The sequence below is a fragment of the Photinus pyralis genome, unplaced genomic scaffold, assembly GCF_008802855.1.
Source record: "Photinus pyralis isolate 1611_PpyrPB1 unplaced genomic scaffold, Ppyr1.3 Ppyr1.4_LG6, whole genome shotgun sequence".
Taxonomy (NCBI): Eukaryota; Metazoa; Arthropoda; class Insecta; order Coleoptera; family Lampyridae; genus Photinus; species Photinus pyralis.
In genome coordinates this window covers 14468026-14484888 of record NW_022170663.1, presented here as the reverse complement: position 1 = coordinate 14484888, position 16863 = coordinate 14468026, and the positions used below count along the sequence as shown (strand labels likewise).

The 16863-nt window shown below is 37.9% G+C and overlaps 3 protein-coding genes across 5 annotated transcripts; all 3 read right to left on the bottom strand.

Annotated features, from left to right (window-relative positions):
- Nucleotides 1-4442: 4442 nt before the first annotated feature.
- Nucleotides 4443-11316, bottom strand: LOC116173759 (transmembrane protein 184B). Of its 2 annotated transcripts, none has more exons than XM_031491435.1 (8): nt 11112-11316; nt 10788-10987; nt 9080-9245; nt 8769-9027; nt 7918-8087; nt 7628-7869; nt 7492-7576; nt 4443-5220 (listed from the first exon to the last, which is right to left on the bottom strand). In XM_031491435.1, exons 2-8 carry the CDS (start codon nt 10983-10985, stop codon nt 5024-5026), a joined length of 1317 nt encoding a protein of 438 aa, XP_031347295.1. In that variant the 5' UTR covers nt 10986-10987; nt 11112-11316; the 3' UTR covers nt 4443-5023. The 2 variants fall into 2 exon arrangements, with proteins under 2 accessions (XP_031347295.1, XP_031347296.1); XM_031491436.1 differs by lacking the exon at nt 4443-5220 and adding an exon at nt 5287-5688.
- Nucleotides 11317-12597: 1281 nt separating this feature from the next.
- On the bottom strand, nt 12598-13725 carry LOC116174311 (syntaxin-8). The gene is made up of 5 exons (XM_031492209.1): nt 13565-13725; nt 13324-13518; nt 13052-13278; nt 12911-13003; nt 12598-12855 (listed from the first exon to the last, which is right to left on the bottom strand). The coding sequence occupies exons 1-5, from the start codon at nt 13594-13596 to the stop codon at nt 12695-12697; spliced, it is 708 nt and encodes a 235-aa protein (XP_031348069.1). The 5' UTR covers nt 13597-13725; the 3' UTR covers nt 12598-12694.
- Nucleotides 13726-14413: 688 nt separating this feature from the next.
- LOC116174310 (cytochrome b-c1 complex subunit 2, mitochondrial-like) lies at nt 14414-16799 on the bottom strand. Of its 2 annotated transcripts, XM_031492208.1 has the most exons (8): nt 16255-16799; nt 16099-16213; nt 15896-16047; nt 15542-15848; nt 15232-15494; nt 14840-15174; nt 14632-14789; nt 14414-14582 (listed from the first exon to the last, which is right to left on the bottom strand). In XM_031492208.1, exons 2-8 carry the CDS (start codon nt 16141-16143, stop codon nt 14493-14495), a joined length of 1350 nt encoding a protein of 449 aa, XP_031348068.1. In that variant the 5' UTR covers nt 16144-16213; nt 16255-16799; the 3' UTR covers nt 14414-14492. The 2 variants fall into 2 exon arrangements, with proteins under 2 accessions (XP_031348068.1, XP_031348067.1); XM_031492207.1 differs by lacking the exon at nt 16255-16799 and having other exon boundaries at nt 16099-16248.
- Nucleotides 16800-16863: the final 64 nt, after the last annotated feature.

The window sequence follows — 16863 nt, the reverse complement described above, 5'->3', positions numbered from 1 at the left end:
TCTTCGAGCCTCAAAAAAAGGCAGTGTTATACCTTCCTTTTTTACCAAAAATCGACTACACCAAAATTTCTCGGAAAAACACTTTTTCTTATTAATTTTGGTGCGTAGAATCCAAAACAATTCGTCCTTTTTCGAACAGACTTCTCAAAAAAAAGTTATAGACTAGAAACCAATTTCGAAAGAAAATTCAAAGGGCTGTAACTTTTGTAACCTTTTCCATAAGTTTGTCGACAAGTAACAGGTGTAGTATTAGGAGAAGAAACACCTCCTCGCACTCCTATGATCCTGATACAGAATTGGCAAATTTTTAAATCGAAATTAAGCTTTGAAATAACTCTCATAGTGATAGAAAAAGACCTCTTCGTGAATTCTGTTCTCCTAGTAGCAAGAAACCTTTTACGTAAGTTTGTCTACAAAGAACAGGTGTATTTGGGACTGAAAGACCTCCTTTCACGTTATATCTTCCTGATACCTACCTACCAAATTTGAAAGTGTTTTCGGCAAAGTGCGAAGGACCAGGTACGTGCTTATTGTACTGTAATCTTCAGTTTTGTTATTGGGGAGGAAAATAAAGTACAACTTCTGTAAATAATTTTTATATTGAAAACTGTACAAACAAAATAAACGCATATTCTGTTCCGAGTGAATCTTGAGAGTCAATGCAGCCCATGGTTAGCTCAGAAATCTGGTATCAGGGGAATATAATGTGCGAGGAGACCGAAGGTTAAAATAAAATGTTAGTGAGGTTAGGTTAGCGTGCTAGTTAGGTTAGCTCAGAACTCTGGTATCAGGAGAATATAATGTGCGAGGAGATCGAAGGTTAAAATAAAATTTAAGTGAGGTTAGGTTAGCGTGCTAGTTAGGTTAGCTCAGAAATCTGGTATCAGGAGAATATAATGTGCGAGGAGATCGAAGGTTAAAATAAAATTTAAGTGAGGTTAGGTTAGCGTGCTAGTTAGGTTAGCTCAGAAATCTGGTATCAGGAGAATATAATGTGCGAGGAGATCGAAGGTTAAAATAAAATTTAAGTGAGGTTAGGTTAGCGTGCTAGTTAGGTTAGCTCAGAAATCTGGTATCAGGAGAATATAATGTGCGAGGAGATCGAAGGTTAAAATAAAATTTAAGTGAGGTTAGGTTAGCGTGCTAGTTAGGTTAGCTCAGAAATCTGGTATCAGGAGAATATAATGTGCGAGGAGATCGAAGGTTTAAAATAAAATTTAAGTGAGGTTAGGTTAGCGTGCTAGTTAGGTTAGCTCAGAGATCTGGTATCAGGAGAATATAATGTGCGAGGAGATCGAAGGTTAATATAATGTGCGAGGAGATCGAAGGTTAAAATAAAATTTAAGTGAGGTTAGGTTAGCGTGCTAGTTAGGTTAGCTTAGAAATCTGGTATCAGGAGAATATAATGTGCGAGGAGATCGAAGGTTAAAATAAAATTTAAGTGAGGTTAGGTTAGCGTGCTAGTTAGGTTAGCTCAGGAATCTGGTATCAGGAGAATATAATGTGCGAGGAGATCGAAGGTTAAAATAAAATTTAAGTGAGGTTAGGTTAGCGTGCTAGTTAGGTTAGCTCAGAACTCTGGTATCAGGAGAATATAATGTGCGAGGAGATCGAAGGTTAAAATAAAATTTAAGTGAGGTTAGATTAGCGTGCTAGTTAGGTTAGCTCGGAAGTCTGGTATCAGGAGAATATAATGTGCGAGGAGATCGAAGGTTAAAATAAAATTTTAGTGAGGTTAGGTTAGAGTCGTAGTTAGGTTAGGTCAGATTAGTTTGGGCGTTTTAAATTTTTACAAATCTTGTATCTAACCTAACTCACATGAAACTTAACTCTCAAGTCTTTAAAATGATCACCGATTTAAAATTCTTATTTATTGCGGCGTACTCTTATGGCGATTTAACTCGTGTATTGCGAACAGATAGTCAAAAATCTAGGTATAGGTATACCAAAGAGATATACGGACGGCCGTCCGTTTACCCGCCCTGTCCTTTGGCAATAGTATTATAATACAGGAGCGAAATGTTTAATTTCCGAGTTTCGTGGTTTACTCCTTTGACAGCGAAAGGCACAAATCCCAAAATGTTTATAGCCTTGCTTGAATTTTAAAATAATCAAAGCAGAATACATTGTGCTGACATCTGTCTTTATTATTGGGGACTAACATTTTATCGCTAAATGCAGGACACTTTATTACCACCATTATTTTAGTTGGAACTTACACCTCAAAGATGTCGCCACACTAATTTTGTAATGTACTTTATGAAACTAACGTTAGATGTCGGAGCGCTGTTTGTAAAAACCATAGATATATGAAGTTTTAACCTCAAATGCATAATTAATGTTTGTTTATTTTATAGTCAAAAATTAAACTTTGTTATCATTCCTTTCTCGCTTACAGGTTTAAATTAGGGAACTGGCTACTGGGAGTGACAGGAAAGCGGCAGACTCAACCTTTGCGGAATATGATACTGTTCGCTCTGGGTCGTGCAATCGAAGACATGTAGTTCTCGATGGATGAGAAACGTTAGCATTGAATTCAGACAACACAAATTGAAAAGGGAAATGCTTTGTAACCAAAACAGGAGGACACCGTGGAGAACTCGCAGAAAACCCATTCTAATGCAATTCAAATTTCTCAAGGTTAAAATCGGAACGATTACATGATTGCAGCAGCTGGCGATGGTGCGAAGCTATTCTTTAAAGAATTGAGCCTAGAGTTTATTTGATAGAACTACGGTTATAGAAACGGTAGTGAAATTGGCAGCGAAATAAGGCAAAAGTGTTACGCAGTTTGCAATCACGAAAAAATGTGTTGTTTGTGCGATCTTTGTGTGAAAGTTGTTGTAAAACGGTTCAGTTTAATGTACCTGTTATTGAAATTGTTCTTCCAAGGGCTTTAAATAAACTCCTATGCATAAGAAGTTACGAATTGCAAAAATAAATGTTTTCTGTTCATTAAGCATGATGTGTTGCCTACAAACCAGGCTACACAAATATCGAGTGCCCATATTCAAATTAGGGATTTGCTTGAATCTCCCCAATCTGTTTTTATTGAGAGTAAGGAGGGCCTCCACGAACGAATGGCCCAGGGCCCCGAAAAACTTAAAAACGGCACTGCATTTAAGGAATAATAAGTGCGACGTTGCTATTAATCGCATAAATTCAAATGAAATTTTAAAGGAAGTTGCGTACGTGGCGACATCTCAACTAGACTTCTACAACTATAATTGATAGAAAGTGTATCGATTGCCATGGAGATGGCGCACTAGTACTTATTGTATTTAATCAATCTATTCAAAAACCGGGCCTTTAAACTACAAAATTGCTCTACAGATCTTGCGATTGCCATGGAGATGGCGCACTAGTACCGGGCCTTTAAACTATTGCTCTACAGATCTTGCACTCCGTACATTTTGAACTGCCATTTATTCAGACTTCTCAATCAAAAGTTATAGACTAGAAACCAATTTCGAAATAAAATTCAAAGGGCTGTAACTTTTGAACTAGTAGCCCAATCTTGGAACTGTTTGAAATTATGGATTCTACAGGTCACATTCTATTAGAAAAATTGTTTTCCGGGTCGATCTGAGACAATTTTTTTTCGGGGCAAAAAAAAGGCAGTGTTATACCTTCCTTTTTTTACCAAAAATCGACTACACCAAAATTTCTCGGGAAAACACTTTTCTTTAATTTTGGTGCGTAGAATCCAAAACAATTCGTACTTTTTTACTTCTCCAAAATGCCTTTCTGCTTGAAAAAGCGCTCCAAGCGGAAAAAGCATTTCACTTTTCTGAGCGGCCGCTTCGTTTACTTAAAGTGCTCGGCGCTCGAGTGCTTTTTTCTCTCCGCGAGCGGTTTTTTCGCTCCTGGGCGTTTTTTTTCGCTCGCTCGCCCTCAAGCGCTATAGGATTAAACGCCGCTCGCGAGTGTTTTTTTCCGCTCCCGAGTACTTTTTTCACTCACGAGCGGTTTTTTAGAACGCTCAACCCAGCTCTGCATAAGATGTACTTCGCCATTGGTTCGAATATCTAGATCTAGAAGTTTCCGAACCTTGTAATGGTTTCCGAATGAAACCTTGACCTTGCTTGGTAAAGGTTAGGGACCAATTTTGGGTTTAGAAAGCACAGGAGATGGGGTGCCCTGTATTTCACCTCTACAAAGCTATGGTCATAAATGAGACAATAAACTGTTTGAAAAAAACTCAAACCCTTGCAATCATACATTCATATTTTTTAAGTTAACAATATCAAAATAAATATATTAAATGTAACAGAACTGAACTTAATACACTAACCTAGAAGGTAGAAAATCACATAATTGTCACTTAGCTTGCCTGTAAACGAATTAGCTACGGAATACTTGTAAGCAGGTACTTATTATCACAAATACAAAATGGACATCCGACTTCAATCTAAATAGGTCAAACAAACATTCATCGGGAAACTGAGATTTCCGACAAGAACCAAAAATAAGTAGACATACTAGATTAGTGTAAATGTAAATGATATACATAAAGATTATTGTGATAAATCAACATCAATTAGATTATATAGCTACACTAAACATTGCACGATAGAATCACTGAATATTGTTGTAATTTTGATTATCATAAAAATAGTATCTATATTTATAATTTTCGTTTGGGTTGTACATCCAAGAGGATTTCCGTTAAGTATAGGTAGTAATTTAATCCAACTTAAGTAAAATATATACCTTTTTCTCTTTAAGAACACAATTTTTAATATAGGAAAAATAAATTTCTCATAATTAAACCCACGGGAAAGTGGTCAGATTTTTGCAATCGTAAGTGTAGTTTCACTCACACTGTACCATTGCAAATTGCCAAAACAAAGATAGCAAAAACAATCAATTGGATAATAATCATTGCCCGTATATTGGAATGAAATAAAAAAATCCACCTTTACTTTGAACTATAAAAAAATATAGTAATTTCTAAAACAGAAGAAACAAATTGTACAATATAAATAATCGAGTTAATATTGATGCTAATTTACGTTTATTGTTAATTTTCATCATCGGAACTAAGTAACATAGTCTTCTCGGTATAATTTTGAGAAATAGTCGATACTCTCCCTACACTTTGAGATCTAGATGCGTTTTCTACACTATTATACGATTGAGTAACCGTGCCACCGCTGGGACTCATCGGATCGTCGGGATCATACGAAGAGATCCTCATACCTCGTCCGTTCTTCCCACCTTAAACATCGTCAATTTTAATATTGCAAGCGCGCGCATGCAGGCTATTTTCGTTATCAGAACACATACATACCAAGCCATTTATTAAGAAAAAATTAAGTACATTAAAATAATACAAAAAATGTTAAGCGATTATCATCTAAAGTGTGTTATATATACAATATAAAGTGTAGCTTTTAAGGTACATCGTTTAGCTACATTTAAGAAATCTCAAAAATACAAAGATTTGATCGTTCATTACAATAAAAACTAATCCTTTTTTTTTGACAACGGTCAAATGTAGAATTTCTACACCTAATGTGTTAATACTAAAAATAAATTAATAAAAAAATACACGTAAATATGCATCATCCATACAAATGCGTATAAGTGGTGCACGCGACCACCACCCATAGCAAGTGCATGCAAAGCATGCAAGAAGGCACTAACTGCATCACAACTTCTCATACGGAAGAGTCGAGGTTACATCTGCAAAAAGCGTCCTAATTACATGCAGCACATCGAAAAAGTTGTCTTAATTGCAAAGATGATTTCGCCATGCAGAATACCCTCGTTTTGTTAGTTTAAAACGCTTGGTAATGTATAGCAAGGAAGTTTGACTCTGCGAATTTTTGGGATTCTTAGTTAACCTATACATAGTTTTCGATTTTTCGGGTGGGTGATGTTCGCTTGCACCCCGTACCGTCATTTTTCCAAAAACATCTGCTTTAGCGAAGAATGTCTTTGGGAACACATACAATTCTAGGTACTGGGATAACATTGGAATCATATCAGAATCTATTGGAAGAAGTGGTAGATTTCTGGTTGTCAGTCAAGTGGACGAAGAAAATTTAAACTTTCACCAAGATGGGGCTCCTACGCACAAGTAGAAAAATGCTGATGCGACAATTATACGACCCCATACTTACGAAAATTGATTGATCGATCAAAATTAAGGAGGGCATACCATTCATGAGGACCAATAGAGGTCGCCACTGCACAAATTGCCCAAGCAATACTATTCCAAAATCTTCATTTGTTTTAAGAAGTTATTTTGGTTGCATAAAATTAGGCATCCTTCAGAAGAGTTTTGGACATTTAAAACTAGACATCGGAAATCCCTATGTCTACTTGTAAATGAATATGATTGCATTTGAAAAGCCGGAAAAATCGCTTAGAAATTATTACTTGGAAGTTTTCGTGGGCGCAGAGTCCAGAGCTACTCTCGAAATTCCCCGGGTATGCTCAGGGGTAGCGATCATGGGAGGCGGGGGTGACTTTTCAGTAAAAAAATATTAATTGCCCCGAGTAACGGGGATTCTCGGCACGGTTAATTTTTTACTGCACCCCCGTAGCGCCGCCGCTGGGCATCCTCTGTCAATTTCGAGGGCAGATATGGACTCCGCGCCCCCGATAAGTGTCGTATTACTGAAAATGATGATTACAAAATGGAACGAAAACAACATTATGTATGTATTAGTGTGTAACCGTCATGTAGACGTTTTTTCAGAATAAAAACTAAAAATAATAAGGAGACATCCTGTATATGAGAATTATTTCGATTTATTGAGTAAATCTGGGGGATTATTTACGAATAAACACAACGTTGGTTTATTTTACTTGAATTTGTACCTTAGTGTTGGTCTTTCCTCTCAGAAATTTGTTGGACGCGTAATTTTCCGTTTTAATTTTTTCTTATTTTAATTGTCGATCGCCTGCGTGCGGGGTAATATGTCCAAACAAGCTTTGTGAGCTTTTCTTTCTTTCAGGGATTTTAATTAAATTTGTTTGTTGTGTTTCGGAATAAATTTTTTGTCATTGTAAATCAATTAATTGTGTGTCTATTCGAATCCATTGTTCAACCCGGATAATTTCATGTCAGATATTTCTTTTCATGCCCAAAAAGTAGGTATGTCAGGTGTTAATGAGAAAATTTGTGAATTTCGCAAATTGTTATATTGCGTAAAATCAAAAACAAAATGTGACCTTGGTATCGGTCTATCACTCAATTTTGGAGCAAAAATATCACATAATAATGTCCTTTTTGCTCAAGAGAAGACGGGATGAATACATGAAATTAAATAATTTATAGGGTGATAAACGAGACAACTTCCTTGCAACTGGACTTACCTTTGCTCCTAAATAAATATCTCCTCCCCCCCCAAGTTCACAAATTAAATAGCTCTACTCATTCACCTAAACATTACCAAGCGCTGTATAATTCATCATCTTTGCCCAATTCTACTGATTACCACTTTGCAACGTATAAACAGTGCAGTCACATGTTCTTACCTGAGCTGTACTGCGTATACTGTTGGTACTGCGGATGGAAATTGTGAATCGCATCCGTCATGATATCTTTAGGATTCATGGTCTCCTGAAAGCGACAAACTTTGTTAATCGCCGCGACGGTCGACCGCTCGCTTACCTTCAGGCTGCTCGAAATGCTCTGCATGGTGACAGAACGGCCGCGCGAGTCCGTCACGCAGCCCTGCGCGTAGACGCGATGCGGAAACGCGTAGCGCAACGCGATCGCCGCGCAAAACATCTCGATGCAGATTAAGAAGTTCTGGTAGCCGGCCGATACCGTTCCGGTCGACGTCCTCGTACCGTTACTGTCGATAATCGGCGATATTATGTCGGCCTTCTCCAGGATGGCCAAAGCGACACCTGCAAGTACACTCGATCAGTTGGCGTTTCGTCTTGCGAGTCGTTTACCTTGCCAAAATGACAGGAAAATCACAGACTTGACGGTGCAGAATTTAAGGACCGGCTCGAATGGGGTCAGCAAATCGCGAGTTGCAAAGTAAAATAGGAATAAACCGTATAAGGCAAGAGATATGGAGATGTTGTAAATGATCGTTATGTACAGGTATCCGCGGTCTGGGCTGTAACAGAAATGGTGTCAGGTCAAAATTATTGTATACAGGGTGAAATTTTTATCTTAAAAATCTTTCCAAAATTCTTCCTAAAAAAATTATTGAATTTGGTCTGGAATTTTTAAAGATTTCTTAGAAACCGTAGAAATCTTAAAAAACAACTTAGAAATCTCTTCAAAAACAAATAATTTGAAACTATTTTCTAGTAAAGCATTTTAGGGATTTTTCATTTTCAAAAATCGAAATTTTATTAATATTCTATTTCATAAATTTTCAAAACTCCGAAAGGTATCCTTTTAGAGTCTTATTTAAAATCTTAAAATTCTTCCTAAAAAGCTCAAGGAATTTAGTCCTCAATTTTGCAAAAAATTTCTTAGAACCGTAAGAACGTTTAAAAATATTTTTAAGGAAAGCTTTTTAGGAATCTTTAATACCTTGAAATTTTCATTTTCAAAAATCTAATTTTTTCATTTTCCATTTTGCATTCTCAAAATTCTCAAAAAAACAAATTTCTTCAAAAATCTCAACCAAAACAATTCCAGGCAACTTCTTAGAATAATTTTTTAGAAAGCTTTACAAGTGTCTTTAAACTTTAAAAATTTGCAAAAATCTAAATTTTTTAATTTTCCTTTTTGCAAATTGAAAAACCAACAAAAAACGCTTAGTGCTGCCACCACGCGAATAACTTACCTCCAATCGCCATCACGATAGTGATCGAAAGCTTGCAAAAAGATGGTAATAAAAGCCATAAGCGGCTTCACAAAGCAAAACTGGAGGGTGGCCTGCTTGCAAAACCGCAAAAATCCAATAGTGTAGGTCTTCCCGTTCAGACAGCACGTGCCGTACATGCAACTCGACCTGATCGGCTTGCCGCGAATCTCCGACATGATGTTCCCCTCGCCTCCCAAGTACTCGTAGCAGAGCGACAGGAAGTTATAAATTACAAACGCTAAAAACTTCTGAGATTAGCCGGCGTTCGATCGAGAATCCGTCTCACTTACCTTCGTAGCAATCGCGGACCGTAAAAAAATAGACGTAGTAGCTTTCCGAATTGAAAAACAACAGGCTGACCCAGGAGTAGGTGGCGTATATGGGGACGATGAACAGAATTCGAACGATCCAGCGTTGCTCCGCGGGGTTCGTGTACCATCGCAGGTGATGATAGATCTGCAATTCGTTTCATTCGGCACATTAATTAATCAGGTCGACTAATTACGCGTTAGCAATTTACATAAGCGAGATAACTTTGCGCGCTCCAAAAAATTCGTACGCACGTGAAATTCCTAACCTTTTGCTCTCTAGTAACAATTTCTCAAGCTTTCTATTTCTGTAGATCATTTCTTTAGATCTTGAGAATTAGAGACCTTTGGTTCAAAAAATTATGTTGTAGGTACTTCTAAAATCTTGAGGGAAATTACAGTACTTGACCTCCTTCGCCAGTAGATGAAGCCCTAAGCTGGAAACCTCATCGTCTGTCTATATTACCTTTAGCCTGCGTCTACATTTTTGAAATTTTGAAGTTCATTTACCAAAATAAAATAAATCTAGTCAAAAATAGCAACATTCACCATCATCAGACTAGAATATGTGAACAATATAGAATACCTTTCGGCAGAATAAACATAAATAAAAGCAATGTCTGCATTCTTGGAGTAAAAATATTAAACAATTTCCATTTGAAATATAAAACCCTATAACATTCTCTATTGCAAAAATTAAAAAGGTATCTTCTTCCTGGACATTTTTATGAAATTAGTGAATACTTATCCAAATTGTGTCAAATAAAAAAAAAAAAATTTATACATATACTTACTGTGATAATTTTATCATTACTTGTTTGTCGTTAATCTTATTGTTTGTTTGTTATATGTATACACTGTGACTTATCTTATCCATGTAAATGGCTAAAAGATCAAATATATATTATTATTATTATTATTAATGTGTCATCTTCCTGACTTATGTAAATAAGTATGAAAAAAACAATTGTTTCCGCCTTTTCATTTTTTTACATGCTGTTTCACTCCATGTAACATAGTTCAATGTACAGGAGTGAGAGAAGAAATAAATTGAAAAGATGTCATCTCCAAATGTGGAACCAAGGATGTGATTGGTTAGTGATTAACCACGTGCTTTCCATATCAGTCAAGCTCCTCCTTATCTTGCATTATTTTATATTAGATAATACATGTACTTAAGATACGTACCTACTTGACATTAGCATCTTTATCATTAATCGTAAGACGCAAAAATGAATCTACTGTAATTTTAGGAAGTATACAGGGCGATTGAAAAAATACAATAGAGGAAAAAATGCCACAAATTCTTGTGCTTGTGAAGATGGTTGTATTGAATTGTACTTTGGTTGTCGATCACCCTGTATTTTCAAATATTATATTGCCCTGGCAAAAACTCCACAAACCAATAAATATATATTTTTAATTCCGTTAATTGGCAGTTAAACGGAATACAACCAATACTTAATGTACAAGATGTTTCACAATATTTCACCTTTAAAGCAGTAAGTGACGGATGGGCCTCTACCTATCTCAAGCCTCATTAAGTATTATAAACAATGTAATTAGAGAGACATTGGAATGATACTCCCAAAATAGAAATGAAACAATTAACACAGTTAACTTAATGAATTGGTATCAATTGACGTCGTTAAACCTTAAACACAACATTGCCTAGATATCAATCACGAACCTGCTGGCACGTAAGGAAGAGCGCGGCCCACACGAAGGTCCCCGCGATCGCCTTGGCCAGCGTCGTCTGCAAGAAGATCGGATCGGAATCGGTGGCGGTCTTGACCGGTGACACTGCGTCGCTTGCGATATTCGTAGTCGCATTTCCAATCATACTGGCGGCGGTCAACGCCAGCGGTGTCGATGACAAGGAAGTCATCCCTTTAAAAGCAGAACTCAATGACCAAAATAAACACATGAAATCAAGGTCGGCGATGATATAAATTTAAAAGTGGCGTTTTTTTTAAAGGCCACTTGCCCAAGGATGTCAGCATATGTCACTTACCTTTTCCAGGTATCCAAAAATCACCAGTTAGCAAACTTCAATTAACTTTACGGAGCCTAACACTTTGACGTGAAGAAGCACTATAATTAACCAGATTCCGCGTGCATTTTGAATCGCTTTGACCCTTATCTAGGGCTTTTTTCTATGCGAAAACTGATAATAATATTACGAACAGATCTACCATACTTGTTAATCACAATGCAAAGCGCATGCGCACTTTATATGTCAATATTAAATTTGTCAGATATAAGCCAGTGGCGTATCTAACAGTGGCGTATCTTGATCTTAGTAATTTACTGTCTCATCATTGAATAAGCACTTTAGCTACCCAGGATTCTCTCGTCCCTCTGTAATGGGGGAAAATGAACTACAGATTTGAAATTAGTTACCCACTTATTAGGTTTCTTATCTCTTTAAAATTCCAACGTTGCCATATCATTCAATTTCAATGTTATGTATTATTATAATACAACCAACTAAATAAATGATGCAAATTTCCAGTTAGTATCGCTTCTATATAACGGATTTATTACTGAAATATTCGGCGCAAAAGCATAAAATAAAATGGGTAATTGATCAAAGAGCTGACATCAGTTTTTCTCCCTTGGTCAGCATAGCCATCATGACCTGTGACAGGAGAACATCCGTAGAGGTGCAGTGACAGTCAGGCGGCCGCGCTGAGAACCCTGTCAGCAGTCAGGCTAAGGCGCTTGATTGCAGGCGAGTCTAATAGAGTAAACTTGATCTAGATGCCAGCATTACTCCCCCTCTTTGTCAGGGTCACGATTAAAGACTGGGTGACCAGTCAATTCCAAGCTCAGTGGCAACAAGAAACCAGACTTAAACAATCCAGAGCCTCTTAGCAAATTTGGATCTTCTAAAACTGAATAGAAGCTATAAATTATTAGGATAATCACCTGATGTTCTTATACAGGACACTAAATGGCCAACTATCATCTGCACAATATTATGGGCTTGTAGGAGAACCCACGTACAGATTCTGTCTACCAGAGGTCTGTCACTGAAACGCCTCAATCAAAGGCAGTTATCTGGAACCAGAGAGGGTGAAAGTCTAAACAGGGGTTTTATTGAGACGAATGGGTTCTGTACCTGGTTTCGAAAGAAAGGGGGCCTTTGGTGTGCCTAAGTCCTGCATGGACGGACTCGACCCCTCTGTGAATAGATGGCACAATAAACATTTGTGCAGAGGTTGAAACAACCCTGTTATGGAGTTTCAAACGATGCGTCTTTTAACGCCCAGTCCACTCTACACTTTGTCAGGACATTTAACTCCCCAGCTGTTTAATTAATAACTACCTTGGAAGGCCTCAGACCTTAGAGCACTAGCTTCACAAAACCCACACAAATCACTAATTGTGTTTATATCAATCTATGAAATATTTGGTACTGAATTAAACATGATATCAATTTGTTCAACAAAAATAAATAAAATACAGTGCATTAGTGCACAGATTTTTCCTTGTAAAACTTTGTACATTAGTTTATTTAATAAAAATATTATGAATAAAAATAAACTTATATTAATAACAATTAATTTTGTAAATATAAAAAGCCTTGTTGAACTAAATTGTCGCTAAGCAAAGTATTGCTATAAATAATAATACAATAATAACCCAATATATTGTCGTTTTGTCCTTCCTCATAATGGTTGATATTGAAGTTGTCTCATTTGCAACTCTGGTATCCGTTCTGTCAATGTGATCGCCTAAATCGTCTATGATTTCTACAACAGGAGTAAGATTAAATACCTTTGCTGGCTACCCAGAGTATTTCGGTACCGTTGTGTAAGTCAACTTCTGTGGCAATATTTTGACTAATGTTCTTCTGCTTTGATACGATCTTTAATAGATTTTCTAAGCCTTTGTCTTGGTCTATAATGACAATGTGAACGGTGAGCGAGCATGTGAGGGGTGTCATACCTTCCAGCATTTGTTGCTGTTGTGATTTTAGTTCCTGCACAGTGTACTGTGTGCCCGTGTCCAAAGGCTGTTCGTCGTCAGACTCCCAACCGGATGTCGCGCCTAGTAAACGTGAGCGATCTCTGTCAATATTTAAGTTATGGTCGTCGAACATCTTTTGCATTTGTACACCTTCGGATTGTAGCAATTCTATTTGTCTTAGTCGCCTTTCAGTTTCATCAAGAGTACTGAAACAACGTAATTAACAAAGGGTGGACAATTTTCAGAAATACATCGATCTCGATCTGGACGCCTGATTAGTCTTTTCCCTAAGCTGGTTCACTTCGTCGGCGTACTGTCTTAAACGAAATCTAATCCCGCTAGATATGCGGGCGTACTTCTCGGTCGTTCTTGGCTCTTGCTGTCGTAAGGACAGTTGCTCCATAATGTCTCTACGCAACTTTTCACATGAATCATGCTCGTGCAACCTGCATTACAATTGTTTATAATCGTTCAAAGTAATTTGTTTATTACCAGGGATCGCCCCCAAAGTTTAATAGTGCCATGACTACTTACTGTAATGTTAATTAATTAAATAATAAAAAGAATAACAAAATTACATATGAACTACTGTATTAGCGGAAGAACTACGCCTCATTATTTTTGAACTACCCTGAGTGTCGTTGTAGAACTACCAAGTGATTAAGGTGAACTACGAATTTAGATTAGAACTATTACTTCAAAACGCGTTTCTAAAGAATAATCCCCGGTTTCTCTAATATTTATTTAAAACTTAAGTAAGGCTTAAGATACAGAGACGAGTTGTTGGTCGAAATTAGTTAGTTGCTTAGTAACGTTATTAATTGGACTTAAGTAGTAGATGAATGGGATATGGTGTGATGAAACTCAAAATGGGGTAAGACTTAGTCTTTAAAGAATGTCTTCAAGACCCTTTAAGACTTTTCAAGATCAATGAAGCTCTTATAGGCTTTCAAAGGAAGGGAAGAATCTCTCATTGCCTTTGCAACAACAAATTTAAGCTTGGCTTAAATCCATGGTAACTGTGGCGCCGCTTGCATATCCGGCAGCAAACTAAAACGTGGTGCACCCTCATTGCTCAAAACAACATTATCTTTTACCAAAACAATGCTTTTACCCAAAACCTAAAGCCATCACCACCAGCCACGTTAGCAATAAGGGAGGTGTTGCATTGGGGTAAAAAATGACCCTCCACTTGGAACCAAATTTGGTCAACATATTCTTAGACATAAAAGGGGGGGGGGGGGGAATTTTTTAAGAAGGGAAAATTAGTGTTTTTTAATACAAACATTTTTCATGCAAGAATGTGTCCTTATAAAACAAAGCCAGAAAAGAGATGGGAAGTTAGAGAAACAGTGTTATACATTATTAATTTTCATAATAGACATGAAATCACCTATAAATATTACACATGATAAAAATATTAACAAGAAACTTCATCTAAGAAGGGTACACAGGACAAATTTCCTACTGAGGCAATCGAAAGCTTGCTTTTAGCGACCTTTGTGGCAGCCTAAAAACAAATTGATATTACATGCAAAATAAAATGAAGTGAAACTTACGGAAGAAACATCACTCTGAGTGATGCCATCTAAAACCTTTAATAATTCGCAAAGATTAGTCGGACATCCTGCCAAAACGGCACTGTTACCCAACTCGACAATTCCATTGCAACCACTTTCGTACGCTAAGGTGATGGCAGTCTTTGTTTGCCGCTTACCTGCAATAGGCAAACGTGAGTTATAACATACAAAAATTCAAAATCCAAACCTCTCTCAAAGTCCTCATTGGACACCTGCCCTCCCTTGAGGATTTTTATAACTCCTTCAGCAAGCGCTCCTGCTTTATTACTTTCTGCGGAAATTAGAGCGCCAAATAAGCCTGAGTCGGAGTAGCTAACATTAAAAGCATTGATCGTGTTCGCGGCAATCGAGTTTGGAAGCAATTTAGCGAATGGAGAGTTGTTTTCGTTCGCGTACTTGATGTAAGTTCCTGCACCTAGCGCCCTCTGCAAGACGGAGAAGGCGAGCGCCTCCTTTAGGGTCTTCATGGAACCTCCTTCGCCCGCAATGGCAATGTGGGCAAAATGGCCTCCCTTGTCTGACCTGTAATCAGTATCACTTTAATTGTGAATTTCCTCTTAACACCTTTAAAAAACCCACCTGATTTCACCCCCCTTGTACTGTGAAGCTTTGTCGGCCCCTCCTGTTCCGCTCAAATGTAAACAGTCCGCGAAACCTACCAGATCCTTGTGATTCACACCGAGACCTACAACCGCACAGCGGCCGGCGACAAAGTTCTCCTGCACGTGATACTGCAAAGTTTCAGGCGAAATCTTCCCCAAATTGTATTTGGCGATGTAAATCGAATGTCCCAACCCGCGACTGTGATAGGCTGCCTTGTGTAGAAGATCGATGGCGCGTAACTGTCGGAAATTTAATTATCGCGATCGCCAATTTTAACAAATCATACTTGCGGCGGGCGAGTCGCCAACTCCAAACGAAGCCTCGGCACATTGTCTGCGACCTCCCAAGGTTTAAAGCACTGTTCAAGTGCGACGCTTTTCAAAATTGGTAGAGTAGCTTCCACCGCGGACCTGGTACCCTCTAATGTATACGAGATCGTCTCACGATCCACCGAACACGTTAGGCTAGCACCGACTTCTTGCACATTACGGATTATGGCAAATTGCGACGCGTTTTTCGTGCTTAAGCCGGCGGAAATGCGTAAAACGTGCGCAGCCCCCAAACTGTCGCTAGTCTCATATCGGGAACCGGCTCTATGAATCGAACGATCAGCTAAACGCAGTGGGAAAATTATACGAACCGGAATACAATAGAGACACGCGAAATTAACGATTCGTTCTCGCCAGACGCTACTACCACCTTGTTCGGAAGTACGGTGGTATCCACTTGATAGTCCGAATAGCCACCAACGGGAGCCGCTTGACTAGCGCAGGCGTTTGCGAGTCCTCGTACCTTGAAAGGTTTACATAATAGGCCAAATTTGGTTAGTTCAAAATCACTTACGGCAAGTGTCTTTATTAGGGACGCCTTTGTTAAATTGGAGGTCATTGTTAGATTGGAGCACTCTCGAAATTAACGAGAAAGGGGCTTTTTAATAATAAATAATCTGAAAGAAACACTGGGAATACGATTAGGCTGTGTTCAATACATTACACTTACGTAAGGTGACATAACCTATTCACTGGCTACATTCCATTACATCATGTACAGTGTGATACTTATTTTGGTGTAACATCAATTCCAAATATTGTTGTTTAGCCGATGGTGACGAGTGCCGACCGTATGCCCCAGGCCAGTTTAGCCGCGGCGCCGATTCGATTAGCAACGTATTTCGCCTTTGCCGTAACTTGATCGAAGTCCTCGTTTATACAGCGGCTTTATAGAGAAAGTAGACAGTAGGATTTCAAAACAAGGGATAGAGTCGTCTGGAAAAGATACCTGAAATTGTATAATAAGCACGTCATCCGAAGACTTGCCAGAAAGCTCAATGGCGTCTTAGAAATTTGTTAGTTACGTATACATACGCGCAATGTAAATTTCAGTGAAATGCCATGGTTTAGTCCCCTTCTCTATTTACTATATACAACTCTGTGGCAAAAAGTAACAACTGACGCGTGTGTTGCCCAAACACACAGTGACAAAAACCTATGTGATGTGTCACCCTGTATATTTCTTATTAGAACATTTTTATAATAATAATAATTTATTGGCTTTCATATTCTCAGGAGGCATTTTAATTTGCCATTGATCAGATCCCTTTTGCAATTT

Coding starts and splice junctions, on each gene's coding strand:
- LOC116173759 (XM_031491435.1), bottom strand. CDS start 10,985: ATGACTTCCTTGTCATCGACACCGCTGGCGTTGACCGCCGCCAGTATG. Junction 9,246..10,787: donor TCTTCCTTACGTGCCAGCAG/GTTCGTGATTGA, acceptor AACGAATTGCAG/ATCTATCATCACCTGCGATG. Junction 7,577..7,627: donor GCATTTCGAGCAGCCTGAAG/GTAAGCGAGCGG, acceptor TGTCGCTTTCAG/GAGACCATGAATCCTAAAGA.
- LOC116174311 (XM_031492209.1), bottom strand. CDS start 13,596: ATGGCACTATTAAACTTTGGGGGCGATCCCTG. Junction 13,519..13,564: donor AACTTTGGGGGCGATCCCTG/GTAATAAACAAA, acceptor ATTGTAATGCAG/GTTGCACGAGCATGATTCAT. Junction 13,279..13,323: donor GCGTCCAGATCGAGATCGAT/GTATTTCTGAAA, acceptor ACGTTGTTTCAG/TACTCTTGATGAAACTGAAA.
- LOC116174310 (XM_031492208.1), bottom strand. CDS start 16,143: ATGACCTCCAATTTAACAAAGGCGTCCCTAATAAAGACACTTGCC. Junction 15,849..15,895: donor CGTGTCTCTATTGTATTCCG/GTTCGTATAATT, acceptor TTCGATTCATAG/AGCCGGTTCCCGATATGAGA. Junction 15,175..15,231: donor TACAAGGGGGGTGAAATCAG/GTGGGTTTTTTA, acceptor TACTGATTACAG/GTCAGACAAGGGAGGCCATT.